At 41.4% G+C, this 22753-nt stretch overlaps 1 protein-coding gene across 1 annotated transcript in view; it reads right to left on the bottom strand.

The window, feature by feature from the left end:
* Positions 1 to 22753, bottom strand: part of zanl (zonadhesin, like) — a 135513-nt gene that overhangs the window by 1921 nt on the left and 110839 nt on the right. Inside the window, exons 89-93 of the mRNA XM_061914662.1 lie at positions 16428 to 16630; positions 16215 to 16350; positions 10288 to 10428; positions 8865 to 8958; positions 8711 to 8755 (exon numbers count right to left, since the gene is read on the bottom strand). Coding sequence (XP_061770646.1) covers positions 8711 to 8755; positions 8865 to 8958; positions 10288 to 10428; positions 16215 to 16350; positions 16428 to 16630 — 619 coding nt within the window. The remainder of the gene's footprint in view (positions 1 to 8710; positions 8756 to 8864; positions 8959 to 10287; positions 10429 to 16214; positions 16351 to 16427; positions 16631 to 22753) is intronic.

Here is a 22753-nt window from a genome sequence, read left to right as displayed (position 1 = left end):
ATCCAGAAACGCTGCCGGCTTCTCTGGCCCCATGATCATCTAAGATGGACTGATGCAAAGTGGAAAAGTGTTCTGTGGTCTGACGAGTCCATATTTCAAATTGTTTTTGGACATATTCAACATCGTGCCAAAGGGGAAGCAAACCATCCAGACTGTTATGGACGCAAAGTTAAAAAGCCAGCATCTGTGATGGTACGGGGGTGTATTAGTACCCGAAGCATGGGTAACTTACACATCTGTGAAGGCACCATTAATGCTGAAAGGTACATACAGGTTTTGGAACAACATATGCTGCCATCCAAGCACCCTCTTTTTCATGGACGCTCCTGCTTATTTCAGCAAGACAATGCCAAGCCACATTCAGCATGTGTTACAACAACGTGGCGTCGTAAAAAAAGAGTGCAAGTACTTTCCTGGCCCACCTGCAGTCCAGACCTGTCTCCCATTGCAAATGTGTGGCGAATTATGAAGCGTAAAATATGACAGCGGAGACCCTGGACTGTTGAACGACTGAAGCTCTACATAAAACAAGAATGGGAAAGAATTCCACTTTCAAAGCTTCAACAATTAGTTTCCTCAGTTCCCAAACGTTTATTGAGTGTTGTTAAAAGAAAAGGTGATGTAACACAGTGGTGAACACGCCCTTTCCCAAATACTTTGTCACGTGTTGCAGCCATAACATTCTAAGTTAATTATTTGCAAAAAAAAAATACAGTTTATGAGTTTGAACATCAAATATCTTGTTTTTGTAGTGCATTCAACTGAAAAAGGGTTCAAAAGGATTTGCAAATCATTGTATTCCGTTTATATTGACATCTAACAAATAAAAAATATAAACGGAATACAATGATTTTATGTTTACATCTAACACGATTTCCCAACTCCTCTCTGAGCTGCCACCTTATCGTGGTAGAAGAGTTTGCGTGTCCCAATGACCCTAGGAGCTATGTTTTCCGGGGACTTTAAGCCCCCTGATAGGGTTTCCCAAGGCAAACAGGTCCTAGGTGAGGGATCAGACAAGGAGCAGCTTGAAGACCTTTTATGAAAAAGAACTATCGAGGACCCAGATTTCACTCGCCCGGACGCGGGTCACCGGGGCCCCCCTCTGGAGCCAGGCCCAGAACTGGGGCACGATGGCGAGCGCCTGGTGGCCGGGCCTGTCCCCATGGGGCCCGGCCGGGCACAGCCCGAAGAGGCAACATGGGTCACCCCTCCAATGGGCTCACCACCCATAGCAGGGGCCATAGAGGTCGGGTGCGATGTGACCTGGTCGGTAGCCAAAGGCAGGGCATTTGGCAGTCCGATCTTTGGCTACATAAGCTATCTCTTGGGACGAGCTAGTGCGCGAAGTACAGAAATTCCGGCTGGATGTAGTCTGGCTCACTCCGACGCACAGCAAGGGCTCTGGAACCACTTCTCTCGAGAGGGGCTGGACCCTCTTTCACTTTGGCGTTGCCGGCAGTGAGAGGCGACGGGCTGGGGTGGCAATTCTAGTTGCCCCGCGGCTCAAAGCCTGCACGTTGGAGTTGGGTGGGGGGACGGGTTCTGACTGTTGTTTGTGCTCACGCACCAAACGACAGTCGAGGGAGTACTGGAGAGTGCTCCCCCGGGTGATTCCCTTGTCCTACTGGGGGACTTCAACGCCCATGTTGGCAACGACATTGAAACCTGGAGAGGCATGATTGGGAAGAATGGCCGCCCGGATGTGAACCCGAGTGGTGTTTTGTTATTGGACTTTTGTGCTCGTCACAGTTTGTCCATAACAAACACCATGTTCAAACATTAATGTGTCCATATGTGCACTTGGCACCAGGACACCCTAGGCCGCAGTTCCATGATCGACTTTGCAGTTGTGTCATCGGATTTGCGGCCTCATGTTTTGGACACTCGGGTGAAGAGAGGGGCGGAGATTTCTACCGATCACCACCAGGTGGTGAGTTAACTGCGACGGTGGGGGAGGATGCCGGACAGACGTGACAGGCCCAAACGCATTGTGAGGGTCTGCTGGGAACGTCTGGCAGAGTGTCCTGTCAGAGAAAGTTTCAATTCCCACCTCCGGAAGAACTTTGAAAATGGAGGTGCTGGACATTGAGTCCGAGTGGACCATGTTCCGCACTTCTAATGTTGAGGCGGCCGATTGGAGCTGTGGCCGCAAGGTAGTTTGTGACTGTTGTGGCGGTAATCCGAGAACCCGTTGGTGGACACAAGCAGTGAGGGATGCCGTCAAGCTGAAGAAGGAGTCGTATCGGGTTATTTTGGCTCATAGGACTCCGGAGGCAGTGGACAGGTACCGACGGGCCAAGCGGTGTGCAGCTTTAGCGGTCGCGGAGGCAAAGACTCGGACATGGGAGGAGTTCGGGGAAGCCATGGAAAACGACTTCCGGACTGCTTCGAAGCGATTCTGGACCACCATCCGCCGCCTCAGGAAGGGGAAGCAGCGCACTGTCAACACCATGTATGGTGCGGATAATGTTCTGCTGACCTGAACTGCGGATGTTGTGTATAGGTAGAAGGAATACTTCAAAGACCTCCTCAATCCCACCAACACGTCTTCCTATGAGGAAGCAGTGCCTGGGGAATCTGTGGTGGGCTCTCCTATTTCTGGGGCTGAGGTTGCAGAGGTTAAAAAGCTCCTCGTGGCAAGGCCCCAGGGTGGATGAGTTCCGCCTGGAGTTCCTTAAGGCTCTGCATGGTGTGGGGCTGTCTTGGCTGACAAGACTCTGCAGCATTGCATGGACATCGGGGGCGGTACCTCTGGATTGGCAGAGCGGGGTGATGGTCCCTCTCTTTAAGAAGGAGGACCGGAGGGTGTGCTCCAACTATCGTGGGATCACACTCCTCAGCCTTCCCTGAGGAGTGTGATCCCACTTTATTCAGGTGTACTGGAGAGGAGGCTAGGCCGGATAGTCGAACCTCGGATTCAGGAGGAACAGTGTGGTTTTCGTCCTGGTCGTGGAACTGTGGACCAGCTTTATACTCTCGGCAGGGTTCTTGAGGGTGCATGGGAGTTTGCCCAACCAGTCTACATGTGCTCTGTGGACTTGGAGAAGGCATTCGACCGTGTCCCTCGGGAAGTCCTGTGGGGAGTGTTCAGAGAGTATGGGGTATCAGACTGTCTTATTGTGGCGGTCCGCTCCCTGTACGATCAGTGTCAGAGTAAGTCGGACACATTTAGGAGATGATTGAGGGAACCCCTCATGAAACAGTTCTGTAGAGACGAAGTAGTCTTGTGATTTTTCCTACACCTACATATTGCGCTCTACCACGGTATCGAGCACTATTCTCTGGATAATCCAATCAAGATATATATATATATATATATATATATATATATATATATATATATATATATATATATATACACACATACATACACTATATGTGTATATATATACTTAGATATGTATGTATGCATATGTATATATACACTGTACATATATTTATATATATGTACATATACATACTTACATACATATGTATGCATATGTATATATGTACTTTATATATGTATACTGTGGAGTATATATATATGCACATACTCACATTTTAGCACACAGATTTGGAGTACATAATAGGAAACACGAGGAGAAGCCATTTCATCAGAAACAATTAAGTACAGGAGGGGGACAATGGAGGCAAAGTAAATTAGGAAGCTAGGGGCAAACACCATCAACAGGGATGAGGGAGCATACATGCCTCCACACATCTGGGACACTGTAATCCATGGGGGACACCAGGACAGAGAACAGATGTTGTATGGGAACTTCATTTAGCAGGTATAGCTCCTCTTAAAATGTTGCTGACTTCATTGAAAATTGCTTGAATAATGAAAATGTGAGCAGAAAGTGTTTCTTCTATATTGTTAATTCAACCTAAAGTGTTGTTTGCATTTAATTCAAATAAGATGTGAATGGCCATTAATTGTTGTTTACTTACTTGTTTGTATCCATAATTCATTTATACCCAATTCCCTCACAAGAAATAACAGGAATATAGGAAACTTCACCTGCAGTGTCCAGTATTTTTTTATAGTCACACTGACTGATTATATTTTGCCAAAAAGTTGCAGAATCCTTTTCAACTCACTGAAATGTTTCCGATCGCATCATTCTAAAAAATTTAGATTGTCCCTGAATCGCATTGACAACCACAAATGTTGAATCGAATAGAATTGTTGGTAAAACGCATCGTTACTTAATATACAGTGTTTTATCGTTCATAGTTAAAATTGTAAATGCCACATTCTTTAATTTTATGTATATTCTGGGTGTCTCATTTGGTGAAAAACTGTAAAATGGTATTCTGTTTTTTGAGGTGGTTTGTCACGTTTAAATTTTTTTATTAGCATTTCTCTCAAACATTAATTGTCTGAATTTATTAATTATTCTTAGTATATGTATGTATTCTTAGTGTATTTATGTATGTACATATATATATATATATATATATATATATATATGAATTTGTCCTCTGCCTTTAACCCTTGTTCACCCCCTGGGAGATGAGGGGAGCACTGAGCAGTAGCGGTGGCCACGCCCGGGAATCATTTTGGTGATTTAACCCCCAATTCCAACCCTTGATGCTGAGTGCCAAGCAAGGATGCAATGAGTCCCATTTTTATAGTCGTTGGTATCTTTCTGTGTGCATGTTCTCCTCGTGACTGCGTGGGTTCCCTCCGGGTAATCGAGCTTCCTCCCACCTCCAAAAAACATGCACCTGGGCATAGGTTGATTGGCCTCACTATATTGGCCCTAGTGTGTGAATGTGAGTGCAAATGTTGACTGTCTATCTGTGTTGGCCCTGTAATGAGATGGCGACTGGTCCAGGGTGTATTCCACCTTCCGCCCGAATGCACCCCCCGCGACCCAAAAGAGACACGCGGTAGAAAATGGATGAATGGTATGACTCGGCTGGGGTTCCAACTCACGACCTCCCAATCTCCGAGTGGAAACTCTAACCACTAGGACACTGAGTAGGTTGTGTGCACCTATGTTTGTATATGTATATGTGTGAACGTATATGTATATGTATATTTATATACACTATGCATATATATGTATGTACAAACCCCGTTTCCATATGAGTCGGGAAATAGGATTACATGTAAATATAAACGGAATACAAAGATTTGTAAATCCTTTTCAACTCATATTCAATTGAATGCACTACAAAGACAAGAACTTTGTTTTTTTTCTGCAAATAATAATTAACTTAGAATTTCAGGGCTGCAACACGTGCCAAAGTAGTTGGGAAAGGGCATGTTCACCACTGTGTTACATCACATTTTCTTTTTAACAACACTCAATAAACGGGAACTGAGGAAACTAATTGTTGAAGCTTTGAAAGTGGAATTATTTCCCATTCTTGTTTAATGTAGAGCTTCAGTTGTTCAACAGTCTCCGCTGTTGTATTTAACGCTTCATACTGCACCACACATTTTCGATGGGGGACAGGTCTGGACTGAAGGCGGGCCAGGAAAGTACCCGCTTTCTTATTTTACGAAGCCACCCTGTGGCTTGGCATTGTCTTGCTGAATTAAGCAGGGACGTCTATGATAACATTGCTTGGATGATAACATCCAAGCAACCTGTATGGACCAATTAGCATTAATGGTGCCTCTACAGTTGTGTAAGTTACTCATGCCTTGGTCACTAATACACCCCCATACCATCACAGATGCTGGCTTTTGAACTTTGCGCCTATAACAATCCGGACGGTTATTTTCCTCTTTGTTCCGGAGGACACCACATCCACAGTTTCCAGATGTAATTTAAAATGTGGATTCGTCAGACCACAGAACATCTTTCCACTTTGCATCAGTCCATCTTAGATGAGCTCGGGCCCAGCGAAGCCGGCGGCGTTCCTGGGTGTTGTTGATAATTGGCTTTCGCTTTGCATAGTAAAGTTTTAACCTGCACTTACAGACCAACTGTAGTTACTGACAGTGTTTTTTTTACGACAACAAGACCCCGGACGGTTGAACAACTTAAGCTGTACATCAAGCAAGAATGGGAAAGAATTCCACTTTCAAAGCTTCAACAAGTAGTTTCCTCAGTTCCCAAATGTTTATTGAGTGTTGTTAAAAGAAAATGTGATGTAACACAGTGATGAACATGCCCTTTCCCAACTACTTTGGCACGTGTTGCAGCCATGAAATTCTAAGCTAATTATTATTTGCAAAAAAAAAAAACAAAGTTTCTGAGTTTGAACAATAAATATTTTGTCTTTGTAGTGTATTCAATTCAATATGGCTTGAACAGGATTTGCAAATCATTGTATTTTGTTTATATTTACATCCAACACAATTTCCCAACTCATATGGCAAAGGGGTTTCTATATACCGTGTATCTATATCTATATATATATATATCCATATATATATATATATATATGGATATATATATATATGTGTGTGTATAAAATATATATATACACATACATATACGGGGTCAATTAATGATATTCTATTGAAATTATTATGTACATACTACTGTTCTTGTGGTACTCATTAGACAACGTCTGAGATCTCGGGGGCCATCTCATTTGTCTCATATGTGCTGATATTACAATAAAATTATTTGAATCTTATCTCGCGGTATTAAGTGTGCAATTGTTTGCACTCTGACTAAAATTAATCTTAAGAGAAACAACATCCATCCATCCTTTTTCTACCCCTTATTCCCTTTGGGGTTGCGGAGGGCGCTGGTGCCTATCTCAGCTAAAATCGGGCTGAAGGCAGAGTACACCCTGAACAAGTCGCTACCTTATCGCAGGGCCAACACAGATAGACAGACAACATTCACACTCACATTCACACACTAAGGACCATTTAGTGTTGCCAATTAATCTATCCCCAGGTGCATGTCTTTGGAAGTGGGAGGAAGCCGGAGTACCAGGAGGGAACCCACGCAGTCACAGGGAGAACATGCAAACTCCACACAGAAAGATCCCGAGCCCGGGATTGAACCCTGACTACTCAGGACCTTCGTATTGTGAGGCAGACGTACGAACCCCTCTTCCACTGTGAAGCTCCGAGAAACAACATACAAACCCTGTTTCCTTATAGTTGGAAAATTGTGTTAGATGTAAATATATACGGAATACAACAATTTGCAAATCCTTTTCAACCCATATTCAGTTGAATGCACTACAAAGATAAGATAATTGATGTTCAAACTCATAAACTTTATTTTTTTTTTGCAAATAATAATTAACTTAGAATTTCATGGCTGCAACACGTGCCAAAGTAGTTGGGAAAGGGCATGTTCACCACTGTGTTACATCACCTTTTCTTTTAATAACACTCAATAAATGTTTAGGAACTGAGGAAACTAATTGTTGAAGCTTTGAAAGTGGAATTCTTTCCCATTCTTGTTTTATGTAGAGCTTCAGTCGTTCAACAGTTTCTCCGCTGTCGTATTTTACGTTTCATAATGTGCCACAGATTTTTTATGGGAGACCAGTCTGGACTGCAGGCGGGCTACGAAAGCTCCAGCAATCTTTTTCTACAAAGCCCCGCTGTTGTAACATGTGGTTTGGCATTGTCTTGCTGAAATAAACAGGGGCGTCCATGATAACGTTGCTTGAATGACAACATATGTTGTTCCAAAACCTGTGTGGACCATTCAGCATTAATGGTGCCTTCACAGATGTGTAAGTTACCCATGCCTTGGGCACTAATACACCCCCATACCATCACAGATGCTGGCATTTGAACTTTGCGCCTATAACAATCCGGATGGTTATTTTCCTCTTTGTTCCGGAGGACACCACGTCCACAGTTTCCAAATATAATTTAAAGTGTGGACTCGTCAGACCACAAAACACTTTTCCACTTTGCATCAGTCCATCATAGATGAACTCGGGCCCAGCGAAGCTGGCTGTGTTTCTGGGTATTGTTGATAAATGGGTTTTGCTTTGCATAGTAGAGTTTTAACTTGCACTCACAGATGTAGCGACCAACTGTAGTTACTGACAGTGGTTTTCTTAAGTGTTCCTGAGCCCACGTGGTGATATCATTTACACACTGATGTCGGTTTTTGATGCAGTACCACCTGAGGGGTCAAAGGTCCGTAATATCATCGCTTATTTGCAGTGATTTATCCAGACTCTCTGAACCTTTTGATGATTTTACGGACTGTAGATGGTAAAATCCCTAAATTCCTTGCAATAGCTCGTTGAGAAATGTTGTTCTAAAACTGTTCGACAATTTGTTTACAAAGTGGTGACCCTCACCCCATCCTTGTTTGTGAATGACTTCATGGAAGCTGCTTTTATACCCAATCATGGCACCCACCTATTCCCAATTAGCCTGCACACCTGTGGGATGTTCCAAATAAGTGTTTGATGAGCATTCTTCAACTTCATCAGTATTTATTGCCACCTTTCCCAACTTCTTTGTCACGTGTTGCTGGCATCAAATTCTAAAGTTAATGATTATTTGCAAACAAACATTTTTTATCAGTTCGAACATCAAATATGTTGTTTTTGTAGCATATTCAACTGAATATGGGTTGAAAATTATTTGCAAATCATTGTATTTCGTTTATATTTAAATCTAACACTATTTCTCAACTCAAATGGAAACGGGGTTTGTAATTAGACATAAATGGAGCATTTACAGTCTATACCAAATAAGATGGAGTCAATTGCTCTGCAATTATCCTCGCAAAAAGGCCCATAATAATATACAGCATGTGGTTTCGCTCACCTACTGTGAGATGACAGCGTCTTCTGAATTACATAAACGTGTGATCTGAAAACACAATAGTGGTCACACTCTTTGGTCTTCACTGCTACAAAAAAACAAGGTAGGTGGAAAGAAAAAAAAAAAAACAACACAAAACGTGTCGAGAGAGACTTACTTTGTGCTTTTGCAAACGCACACGATGGTGACCACAACAATGATGACGACGACCAGGGACACCAGCACGGCAATCAGGATGATCCATTTGGTTTCTGAAAGACACAAATGTATCATTTTATTTCAACACTCCAATCTCACTTCCCTAATAAGAGTAAAGCAACAAATACATTTTTCTATCTCACTCTCATTACTACTACTATTCGTAACTTTGAAACTTTTTTCATAATTGCAAGTTAAAGGCCTACTGAAACCCACTACTACCGACCACGCAGTCTGATAGTTTGTACATCAATGATGAAATATTAACATTGCAACACATGCCAATACGGCCGGTTTAGTTTACTACCTTGCAATTTTAAATTTCCCGCTAGTTTCTTGTTGAAAACGTTGCGGAATGATGACGCGTACACGTGACGTCACGGACTGTAAGGAAATATTAGCACTGCACCAAACACGGCTAAAAGTAGTCTCTGTTCATGGCGTAATTACACAGTATTTTGGACATCTGTGTTGCTGAATCTTTTGCAGTTTGTTCAATTAATAATGGAGACTATAAAGAACAATGCTGTTGGTGGAAAGCGGTGGATTGCAGCTGTCTTTAGCACCGAGACACAGCCGGTGTTTCTTTGTTTGTTGTGAAGCTTTACCACAGAGTGGTCAAGCGAACATGTTTTCTCTACGTCAACCTGCATGTTTTTGGATGGGGAAATTGTGATATATATCTTACCGGAAAAATCATTGCATTATTCGTCGTCCTGCAGCAGCTGTATGAAAGGCAGCTGTGAGCTTGGCTCCTCGGCTTCTCTCTGAGACACTTCGTGTTCACCGCAGCCATCCGACCTCGAGGTATGTCTTTACAATTTTTAAAATCTCACTAAAACACTATTAAAACAATAAGCAGATAAGGGATCTTCCAGAATTATCCTAGTAAATGTGTCTAATTAAATCTGAAACGCTCACACCGCCGCCGCCCGGAGCCGTTGCTTGTTTTTTTTTTTTCTCTAGTCCTTCACTATCAATATCCTAATTCACAAATCTTTCATCCTCGCTCAAATTAATGGAGAAATTGTCGCTTTCTCGGTCCGATTTGATCTTACTGCTGGTGGGTCCCATTAAAAACAATGTGAATATGCGTGGAGCCCTGCAACTCGTGACGTCACGCGCACATACTACAGGCAGGGCTTTCCTATTAGCGACCAAAAGTTGCGAACTTATCGTCGATGTTCTCTACTAAATCCTTTCAGCAAAAATATGGCAATATCGCGAAATGATCAAGTATGACACATAGAATGGACCTGCTATTCCCGTTTAAATAAGAAAATCTCATTTCAGTAGGCCTTTAAATCTTGGAAGTTTTGGGAATTTGTCCGTCCGAGTTCTGTCCCAAGTGTGTCCGTAGTTGAAAGGTGGTGAGTGGTTACCAAGTCCTCCAGTCTCAGGCGTGATCTCGATCTCACAGTTGAGTCCTTGGTAGCCTTCAGTGCAGACACAGGTGTAGGAGACGTTGCCGGCCTCGTTACAGACTCCTCCATTGAGACACGGGCTACTCAGGCAAGGACTCGCTGATGAGGAAGGCGACACAACGCACACAATATTACAAAACCAGTGAAGTTGGCACCTTGTGTAAATGGTAAAGAAAAACAGAATACAATGATTTGCAAATCCTTTTCAACTACCGTATTTTCTTGAATTGCCGCCGGGGCGCTAAGTAATTTAAAACCTCTTCTCACTCCTGCGCTTACCAAAGGCATGCGGTAAAAGTAAGCATCTCCTAATTATTTTAAAACCTCCTCTCCCTCCGGCACTTAACAAAGGCATGCAGTAAAAATTTGAGTGTGATGTAAGCTTGGACCTTAAATCCTACTGAATATTTCTTAATCTTCTTCCCTTTATGCGATTTCAAATTACTGGTATTGAAATCAGCCTCGTCCATTTTGAAAACTGATGACAGGGGAAGTGTCACTCGTGACGTCATGAGTTTGACCAGGCGGTAATACTAAGCATGCGCTAATTATTTTGGGAAGCGAGTTTGACCCGGCAGTAATTCAAGGCAGGCGAATACTATATGCCCTGCGGCAATTCAAGGAAATACGGTATATTCAATTAAATAGACAGCAAAGACAAGATACTTAACGTTTGAACTGGAAATCGTTATTTTTTGCAAATACTATTTATTAGCTCTTTTGGAATTTGATGCAAGCATTAAGTTTCAAAAAAGCTGGCACAAGTGGCAAAAAAGACAGTAAGTTGAGGAACGCTCATCAAACACTTATTTGGAGCATCCCACAGGTAGACAGTGTAGGGGCTAACGCGTTACAAAGTAACACGTTACTGTAACGTCGTTATTTTTACTGCGTTATTTCACGTTATTTTTTATATAGTATCGGCTAGAAACTGAGAAGATCTGAGTGTGTTTTATTGCTGCGGTGTCGTCTTTCTGAATGTTTCTGTGTCACAAGAGGTGCGCTGTGTGTGTGTGTGTGTGTGTGTGTGTGTGTGTGTGTGTGTTTGTGTTTGTGTGTTGATTACTAACAACTAGACATCATGGCAGAGCCGGAGTCGAGTTTCTTAACATGGAGATATTCTCACTACTTTTCTTTTGTCGAGCAAAAACAAAATAACATTTTAGTTAAATGTAAAAATGTAAGTTGTGTCTTGGATCAAAGATCCCATCTACTGCTTAAAACTGCAATTCAAATCTGCTAAAACAGTTACAAAAGCAACATGCTTCGACAAAGCTATTAAAGAGAGAGACAGACTCCGTATCACTTCACCTCCACCTCCACATAAGCAACAGTAGACGGATTTTAACGGAGGGACTGTTAGACAGGACAACATTGACAGAGCCATTGCAGCGTATGTGCTAGAAGACAGGCAGGCTATTTCCACAGTGGAGTCACTCGCTTTCAGCCAGCTAATTTGCATGATATTTCTCTAAACTAAAACTGGGGAAATGCGTATAGTGTTCTGGGCTTCAGTACAGTGTTGATCTCCTGAAGACATGATTTTAATTTCACAATTCCTTGAGAGAGAAAAAACGCCTGGTTAGGCGTGTATATAGCAGTATGTGTGCATGACATATAATCATGTCAAGTGTGCCTTCCTTGGGTGAAGCCAGGTTTACAGCTACTGTATGTTGTGACATGTTGTTATTATGCGGTTTGTTACTTATGTATATTATGTTGCAGCTATTCAAAATAGTTTTGTCAATTTGTTCTGGCCCGAAATAAATTGGCCCTTTGAAACACATCTTGGCTTAGCAGAGTTCAGTGGTGCAAATGCACGTCAAGTTGATCAATAGATTGTATTATTCTCCAGTGTAATAAGAGCACTGAAATGAAGGCTAAAAGGACATTAATGAGAGCCTTACTTACGCATTACTTTTTGGTGTAAGTAACTGAGTTACTTTTGAAATTAAGTAACTTTTTACTGGTTTTCAGTAACTTTAACCCAACACTGCAGGTGAACAGGCTAATTGAGAACAGGTGGGTGCCATGATTGGGTATAAAAGCAGTTTCCATGAAATTCTCTGTCATTCATAAACAAGGATGGGGCGAGGGTCACCACTTTGTGAACAAATGCGTCAGCAAATTGTCCAACAGTTTAAAAACAACATTTCTCAACAAGCTATTGCAAGGAATTTAGGGATTTCACCAACTTCCGTCCGTATAATCATCAAAAAGTTCTGAAAATTTGGAGAAATCACTGCACTTAAACGGCTAAGCCTTGGATCCCTCAGGCGGTACTGCATCAAAAAGCGACATCAGCGTGTAAAGGATATTACCACACGGGCTCAGGAACCATTCAGAAAACCACCGTCAGTAACTACAGTTCGTTGCTACATCTGTAAGTGCAAGTTAAACTCTACTTTGCCAAGCCAAAGCCATTTATCAACAACACCCAGAAACACCGCCGGCTTCGCTGGGCCTGAGCTCATCTAAGATGGACTGATGCAAATTGGAAAAGCGGTTCTGTGGTCTGACGAGTCCACGGACTCTTTACGATTTACACAACGTGCCGACATCACTGGTTTTGGGTTTTGTATATTGCAATACACAACATATTACCATGTTACAGTTCCATACAATACATTGTTATTGATCTTTATTGATGACTTTTTATGTCGTATTTTTTATCTCATAATCGTTAAAAGATGCAGCATTGTCTTGTAAAATTGTGACATTATTTATCTTGTGATTTTGACTTTTTTTCATTATTTGACAAGGAAAGTAAATAAACTAAGTTCCATCATGTTACTTTATTTTCCTAACTTTACTTTTTTTTGTCATATTTGTTCCCAATTCTTAGATTGTAAACTTTTTTTCTACGATGACAACTTTGGGGCGGTATAACTTGGTTAGTAAAGTGGCCGTGCCAGCAACTTGTGGGTTCCAGGTTCGATCCCTGCTTCCGCCATCCTAGTCACTGCCGTTGTGTCCTTGGGCAAGACATTTTACCCACCTGCTCCCAGAAGGTGGGTAAAGCGCTAAAAAATACAAACATGGTTGGCGGGGAAAAGACGCAGTCCTAGTGGAGGCACATAAATAAGAGCGCCCGCAAAACAGCGCATCCTGAGAAGATGGTAAGAAACTGGCTTGAAAACGTTCTGTAAAATATAATCTATGCAACATGTCGACAAAAGAACCACAAGGAAGTGTTTTAAATGTAGAAAATATTCACAGTACAACCTCTTTAATACATTTTACTTTATTTCATATTATTATTACTTTTTTTGATAGTATTCTGACTTTATTTCATAAAATCACAATGTATTGTCATAATATTGAAACTTTATCTCTGTTTTTCTAAAGCAACTGCCAATTCTGTATACCGTATTTTGCGGACTATAAGGCGCACTTAAAATAATTTTTTTTTCCTCAAAACTCGACAATGCGCCTTATAACCCGGCACACCTAATGTATGGAGTAAGTTTGGTTGAGTTTAACCACCTCGAAGCTATTTTATTTGGTACATGGTGTAATGATAAGTGTGGCCAGTAGATGGCAGTCAAACATAAGAGATAAGTGTAGGCTGCACTATGATGGCAATATGACTCAAGTAAACAACACCAACGTAGCTGAAAAATCTATCAAAATGTTTTAGTATGACTTTGGTAAGCTATGAAACCGCACCGCTTGTAAGATTGTACTGTGCTCCAACATATGAGTATTATTATGGTGTGTGTATAAGGTAAGACATATTATCTGATGTTTAGTTTTGCAATATAATGAAAAATAAACTTTTCTTACCTTCTGGTACCTGTTGATCTCTATTTGGGATCTGCATAAATTCAGAATAATTGTGCGCATCTGCGCCAACGCTGTAGTCGATAAGCTTTTTCTTTTTCTCAACCTTCTTGTTATGGGACATTCATCCTCCGCTGTTGCAGTTTGTAATATAAAGTAATGTAAAGTTCTTACTTATAACTGTCAGTAGACTTTCCATGAAAGCAATAAAACATACCGGTGTAGTGAGTTTACATTATTCACCCAAGTAACTTTAGTTATTAGAGTTCCGGTTGAATGGAACACATTTCCGGTGTTGTTTTTTCCGGATGAGGAGATGCTGCTCCATTATTGATATTAGTAAAGTCTGAATGTCGAGATATATATCGTACATTGGCGTTTAGCATACGGAGCGGAAAACACCCCCAAAAAATTGTAGGCTTCTTACGTGACAAAGCCGGCCTACTTCACCACACTGATGGTGACGACAGGCCAAATTACACTGTGCCTTACACCCACTCAGCCTCTTCCCCGTCCGTCCACCTGTCCCACCAGGTTAAACTCCAACGTGCAGACTTTGAGCCAAGGGGCAACAGGTATTGCCGCCCCCGCACGTCGGACCGCCAAGGGCCCTGCCTTCGACTGCCGCCCACCTCACACTGCACCTGACTTCTATGGTCCCTCCTATGAGTGGTGAGCCCTTGAATGTCATTAAAACAGTTAGAGGACAAATTTCACCATGCCTAGTGTGTGTGTGACAATCATCGGTACTTTAACTTTAACTTTCATTTGAACTCCCTTTTCAGACCAGTTGATCTGCCGTTTCTTTTCTTTTTCTTCTATGTCCCACTCTCCTTTGTGGAGGGAGTCCGGTCCGATCCGGTGGCCATGTACTGCTCGCCTGTGTATCGGCTGGGGACATCTCTGCGCTGCTGATCAGCCTCCTCTTGGGATGGTTTCCTGCTGGCTCCGCTGTGAACGGGACTCTCGCTGCTGTGTTGGATCCGCTTTGGACTGGACTCTCGCGACTGTGTTGGATCCATTATGGATTGATCTTTCACAGTATCATGTTCTCATAGTCATCATTGTCACCGACGTCCCACTGGGTCATTATTGTCTCCGATGTCCCACTGGGTGTTAGTTTTCCTTGCCCTTATGTGGGCCAACCGAGGATGTCGTGGTGGTTTGTGCAGCCCTTTGAGACACTAGTGATTTAGGGCTATATAAGTAAACATTGAGTGATTGATTGAACTAAGCAAAATTATCTGCCAATAGAACAAAAATATTTGGCTTGTCAAGACTTTCCAAAACAATTAAATTAGCTAACCTCAATGAACCCAAAATACCTTAAAATAAGTATATTCTCACTAGTAACAACTGCACTACTATATAAGTATGTATTTTCTATTGTTTCATTGAAAATAAAACAGCAAAGTCCATTTGGCTGCCGTCTGTTTTGATATGAGACATAATTGTGTCAAAGTCATGATTTTTTTTTTTTACGTGCTTGAAATAAGAAAGTATTACTTTAAAAAAGTAGTTTTATAATTGTGAGTGTTGATGACACAGCTTTGCAACAGTTGATATTCTAGTTTAAAGTATGTTTTACTCAATATAGGTCATAAAATATCAGCAACAAGCTGTAATATCTTACTGAGATAATTTAGGACCAAAACCCTCAAAAGAAGTAAAACATTCTAACATAAAATCTGCTCAGTGAGAAGAATTATCTTATCAGGCAGAAAATAAGCAAATATCACCCTTATGAGATATTTAATCTCACTTAGATTTCAGTTTTTGCAGTGCATGGTGAGCCCTTTGTAGATTCCGAGTGAATATTATTTAAAATGTTAAGATTCTGTCAGAAATCTGATTCGTGGAGTGGCAATCCTTTGATTTTGTATTTTTATATCCGAATGTTAGGCTTTTTAATGAGGGTGTATGTCGGGTATTTACCGGAATTCAAGCGTCAAATGTTGGGAGCTATGGATCTTTCTATTGCTCATCCAATTTCTGGTAACATTACAACTCTTCTAACCGAATGACTTTATTTGTAACATTACCACTTTTGTCTTCACTTATTTACCCCCTGGTAAAGTCACAATGTTATTATTGGTACTAACCTTTATGGCAGTCGCGTTTGTAGTTGTAGACCGTGCAGACGTATCCCTCCTGGCATCTTTTGTCCAGGCACGCGACGCCGGTGGCGGTGCATGTACATGCCTGAGAACAGTCTTCTGTCACGAAGGTTTCCTTCAGCTGGAAGTGCAGACAAATACGAACGTGACTAACTATGTAAAGGATCGTGGCCTGAAGACGAAAAACGAGGTGTTTACGGGGTAGTATCTGTTGAGGAACATGCAGCCGCACTGTGCATACGGCACGCACGCGCCCTCGCTCATGACGAAGCCGGCGTTGCACTGGCAGCCCTCGGCGCAGGAAGTGACATCACACTGCGAAGGGGCAGCCAGGTCGGCACAGGAAGAGGGGCACTGCGACATGCAGGACAAGTAGCTGCTGTTCGCTTGGCACGACAACTCTGGAAGAGAGAGGGAGAAGTGCCGTGAGTCAATATGACCGCATGGAATACCAATCCCTTCACCACAAATTAGTGGTATTTTATTTGAACTAAGCAAAATTATCTGCGAAGAGAACAAGAAAATTTGTCTGACTTTCCAAAACAAGTGAAATAAGCTAACTTCAATGAACCCAAAAATACATTTTTCTCTCTGGCACTCACCGAGGGTGGACGCTCCCCTTTCCTCTCCCTTATATCTCCTGCTTGCTTCTTTGTTTTGTCTTGTCTTAACTTTCTTGTTGCCTCTTTTTGCACTGCTCTCCAAATCTAAACATTGGATCTAATTAACTGGCCTCAACAAAATTGACAATATCTTGGGTTTGGGGGAACCTGCTGTCGTGACAAAGCGGTTGTTGCTGGACACACGACGGACTCTTGGGAGAAGAAGGAGTGCCGTATGCCTGGCGACCCTTTTCTGTCGAGGACGTGAAGATATCTACCTATTCGGAATTATGACAACAGGACATCTGCTGATTGGAGTAAGCGTTGTTCTGGTATGTCGACAAATTGGAAGTTGCTGGCAGTCTTCAAAGTACCCCAAAGCTGCCACAAATGATTGGAGGATGCGGGAAGAACTGTGGATTACATCGGACTGTCTACCCCACAGTTTTGAGGACCAGTCATAGACAATTTAGGGTGAAAAAAAAATTAGATTTTCACCCGCATAAAAATCATTCTAACTTGGATTGTTTCCCTAGCTTCGAGACTCTCCCTAAGGACGGTGCAGCAAAGACACAACAAACTTCCTTCTTGTCTCTCATGGACACACACCTGTTGTTGTTGACTTTGGACTAGCGACTGCAATACACCAAGGCCGCGGAACAGAGACACACATTTTTTGGGAAGCTGTTGGCTTACACACACACATCCACAAAAATATACGCCACACATACACAACCCCACCACCCCAACCCAACGCCCTCGACACAAATCCCATAGGGGTGATGAATGGATGGTCAGCGCCTGAGAGCTGCGGCCTACCACCATGACCTTGAACTACCTTCTTTCTGTTGCTAGATATCTCGAGATGTATGTTGTAATATGTATATGTGCTTTGCTATGGAGGGTTTTTTCCCACTCCAGACTGGGCCCCCTTAGGAGCCCAGTCTGGATTGTATTTTTTTACTCATCCTTCCCCAGCGTTTACCTTTTTCTCATCTTCTACGGGGCGCCTTATGGCGACCCATCAGCGTTCTTCTTCTGTAACCCTGTACACTGTTTGTTTGTCTAATCTTGAACAAGTTTGTGCTGAAAACAAAGTTTCGTTGTACTTGGGCAATGATAATAAAGACCTATCCTATCCTATCCTATCCTTAAAAAGAGTATATTCTCACTAATAACAACTGCACGTTTCTTGGTAGAAAAATAAAATTATTCAATTTGTTGATAAATATTCTTAAATGAAGTAAATGCTAGTGCCATTATCTTGACATGTTATGCGCTCGGCATTATATTTCTTGAAACCATCAAACTTATACTAAAAACTAATTTATTGTTCTTAATGGAAATTCAACAAGGCAAACGCTTGTTACTCTCGGGGTCTCCTAGCCGCTCAGGCAAATCAAATGGTTATTTTCCATTGACAACATGACATCATCGCGCCTCATCTCTCCCCTCCATAAATGAACTGTATTGTGCAAGGTGCCTCAAAAAGGCCCAAAACATCATAAGGGACCCATCTCACCCTGGACATAAACTTTTTGAACTGCTGCCCTCGGGCAGGAGACACAGGACAATAAAATGCCGGAAAAACAGATTTAAGAACACATGTGAGCTTTGTGCTTGATGTTTTTATGTATTTTTATTTATTTATCTATGTTCTTATGTTTTTATGTGTCATGAATTTGCACTAAATTACTTTTTGCTTACAATTTCGTTGTACATTGTACAATAACAATAAAGATCTATTCTATTTAAGAGCGTGCTCTTTCAGTCAACTAGTGCTCATATATACAGCCCGGCCCCCGGCCAAAATTGTAATTTTGAATAAATTATCTAAATGTGCACAGACTGTTTCTGTTCAAAATTGTTAGAAATGTCACATGTTAAATGTTTAAATATTAACCCTCAGTTTACTGTACTTTCTGAGCACGTGTTTTGTATTGTTTCATTGGAAATAAAACAGCAAAGTCCATTTGGCTGTCATCTGTTTAAATATGAGACATAATTGTGTCAAAGTCATGATTTTTTTTTTTTACATGCTTGAAATAAGAAAGTATTACTTTAAAAAAGTAGTTTTATACTTGTGAGTGTTGATGACACAGCTTTGCAACAGTTGATATATTCTAGTTTCAAGCATGTTTTACTCAATATAGGTCATAAAATCTCAGCTACAAGCTGTAATATCTCACTGAGATCATTTAGGACCAAAAAGCCTTAAAACAAGTAAAACACTCTAAAATAAAATCTGCTTAGTGAGAAGAATTATCTTATCAGACAGAAAATAAGCAAATATCACCCTTATTTGGAGTATTTAATCTTACTTAAATTTCAGTTTTTGCAGTGTTGGTACCATACTTGCCAACATTGAGACCTCAGAATTCGGGAGGTGTGTGTGTGTGTGTGTGTGTGGAAGGGGGGGCTGATGTGGGCGGGGCAGGGTTTGGTGGTGGTAGAGTTAGTGCTGCAAGGGGTTCCGGGTATTTGTTCTGTTGTGTTTATGTTGTGTTACGGTGCTGATGTTCTCCCGAAATGTGTTTGTCATTCTTGTTTGGTGTGGGTTCTTAGTGTGGCACATATTTGTAACAGTGTTAAAGTTGTTTATACGGCCACCATCAGTGTGACCTGCATGGCTGTTGATCAAGTATGGCTTGCATTCACTTATGTGTGTCTGTAAAAGCCGCGTATATTAAGTTACTGGAGGATAAGCGGACATGACGACAGGTTGTAGAGGACGCTAAAGGCACGCCCCCAATATTGTTGTCTGGGTGGAAATTGGGAGAAATTCGGGAGAATGGTGGCCCCGGGAGATATTCGGGAGCGGCACTAAAATTCGGGAATCTCACGGAAAAATCGGGAGGGTTGGTTGCTACTGTCATAGTCTATCCAGTCAGAACACTTCCCTGTTGCGCTCGCTTTTTGTTTGTCTTATCATTAAAAATATCCTTTTTTTTTTTTGCATGCTGCCATGTTCATCTGCACTTAAAATCACTACAACTAGAGATCTCCAATATTATTGCCTGATAAATGCTTTAAAATGTGCTTGCGGGGATAATCGGTATCTGTTTCAAAAAGTAAAATGTATGACTTTTTAAAACGCCGCTGTGTACACGGACGTAGGGAGAAATACAGAGCGCAATTAAACCTTACAGGAACTGCCTTCGCGTGCCGGTCCAGTCACGTAATATCTACGGCTTTCCACACACACAAGCGAATGCAAACATACTTGGTCAACAGCTATACAGGTCACGCTGAGGGTGGCCCTATAAACAACTTTAACACTGTTACAAATATGTGCCACACTAAACAAGAATGACAAACACATTTCGGGGGAACATCCGCACTGTAAAACAACATAAACACAACAAGACAAATACTCGGAAACCCTTGCAGCACTAACTCTTCCGGGACACTGCAATATACACCCTTGCTAAACCCCAACCACCCCTCAACTCAAACCCGCGCCCCTCAACCTCCTCATGCATGTCCCAAATTCCAAGCTGCTGTTTTGAGGCATGCTAAAAAAAAAAAATTGCACTTTGTGACTTCAATAATAAATATGGCAGTGCCATGTTGGGATTTTTTTTTCCATAATTTCAGTTGCTTTACCACACCCTTTTCCATATGAGTTGGGAGATTATGTTAGATGTAAATATAAACGGAATACAATGATTTGCAAATCATTTTCAACCTATATTCAATTGAATATGCTACAAAGACAACATATTTGATGTTCAAACTGATAAAAAAAAACGTTTTTGCAAATAATTATTAACTTTAGAATTTGAGGCCAGCAACACGGGACAAAGAAGTTGGGAGAGGTGGAAATAAATACTGATAAAGTTGAGGAATGCTCATCAAACACTTGTCTGCAACATCCCACAGGTGTGCAGGCTAATTGGGAACAGATGGGTACCAGGATTGGGTATAAAAACAGCTTCCCAAAAAATGCTCAGTCTTTCACAAGAAAGGATGGGGCGAGGTACACCCCTTTGTCCACAACTGCGTGAGCAAATAGTCAAACAGTTTAAAAACAACGTTTCTCAAAGTGCAACTGCAAGAAATTTAGGGATTTCAACATCTACGGTCCATAATATCATCAAAAGGTTCAGAGAATCTGGAGAAATTACTCCACGTAAGCGACATTGCCAGAAACCAACAATGAATGACCGTGACCTTCGATCCCTCAGACGCCACTGTATCAAAAACCGACATCAAGCTCTAAAGAATATCACCACATGGGCTCAGGAACACTTCAGAAAACCACAGTCACCAAATACAGTTTGACACTACATCTGTAAGTGCAAGTTAAAGCTCTACTTTGCAAAGCGAAAGCCATTTATCAACAACATCCCGTAACGCCGCCGGCTTCTCTGGGCCCGAGATCATCTAAGATGGACTCATGCAAAGTGGAAAAGTGTTCTGTGGTCTGTCGAGTGCACATTTCAAATTGTTTTTGGAAACTGTGTCCTCCTGAACAAAGAGGAAAAGAACCATCCGGATTGTTATAAGCGCAATGTTCAAAAGCTAGCATCTGTGATGGTATGGGGCTGCATTAGTGCCCAAGGCATGGGTAACTTACACATCTGTAAAGGCACCATTAATGCTGAAAGGTACATACAGGTTTTGGAACAACATATGTTGCAATCCAAGCAACGTTATCATGGAAGCCCCTGGTTATTTCAACAAGACAATGCCAAGTCACGTGTTACAACAGCGTGGCTTCATTGTAAAAGAGTGTGGGTACTAGACTGGCCAGCCTGTAGTCAAGACCTGTCTCTCATTGAAAACTTGTGGCGCATTATGAAGCCTAAAATACGACAACGAAGACCCCTTTCTCGTGAAAGACTAAGCATTTTTTGGGAAGCTGTTTTTATACCTTATCATGGCACCTACCTGTTGCCAATTAGCCTGCACACCTGTGGGATGTTTCAAAGTGTTTGATCAGCATTCCTCAACTTCATCAGTATTTATTGCAACCTTTCCCAACTTCTTTGTCACGTGTTGCTGCCATCAAATTCTAAAGTTAATGATTATTTGCAAAAAAAAAATGTTTACCAGTTTGAACATCAAATATGTTGTTTTTGTGGCATATTCAACTGAATATGGGTTGAAAATAATTCGCAAATCATTGTATTCCGTTTATATTTACATCTAACACAATTTCCCAACTCATATGGAAACGGTTTGTATTTTGGAAAACCTTGTTACATTTTTTAATGCATCCAGCGGGGCATCACAACAAAATCAGGCATAATAATGTATTAATTCGACGACTGTAGATATATTGGTATAGGTAATTAAAAGTTGGACAATATCGGATATTGGCATAAAAGACATTATCGGACATCTTTAACTACAACCTTCGTCGTCTCCATGGTGCACTGCTTGATAAAATTTGCTTTTTTTTCGTATTTTACTAGCTATTTCATCGTTGTTATACTATGAATTGTTTACGTAACATAAATTAATCTCGTAATGGCTGTGCTCTCATAAATGTTGCAACCCTTATTGGTATAATATTACAACTTACAACATACATACATAGCTACCTACGCTCCCACATACATACACAAATACAGTACATACCTACATACTCAAAGTTCGTATATCCACACGCACATTCACGGTACAAACATACATATACATATACTGTACAAATACATTCCCTGTACAGACATACACATACACATACTGTACATATACATTCACTGTACAGACATACATATACACATACTGTACATATACATTTACTGTACAAACATACACATACTGTACAAACATTCATATACACATTCTGTACGTATACAAGTACATATACATACATACATACATACATTCATCCACATAATCACATTTCATCAAACATATGGTATTAAGGTTGTTGCCCTTGAGGAAACTGGGTAACACATGGCACACTGACAA

The sequence above is a fragment of the Nerophis ophidion genome, linkage group LG10 (genome assembly GCF_033978795.1).
Source record: "Nerophis ophidion isolate RoL-2023_Sa linkage group LG10, RoL_Noph_v1.0, whole genome shotgun sequence".
In the NCBI taxonomy this organism is placed as follows: Eukaryota; Metazoa; Chordata; class Actinopteri; order Syngnathiformes; family Syngnathidae; genus Nerophis; species Nerophis ophidion.
This window is presented reverse-complemented; position numbering and strand designations above follow the sequence as displayed.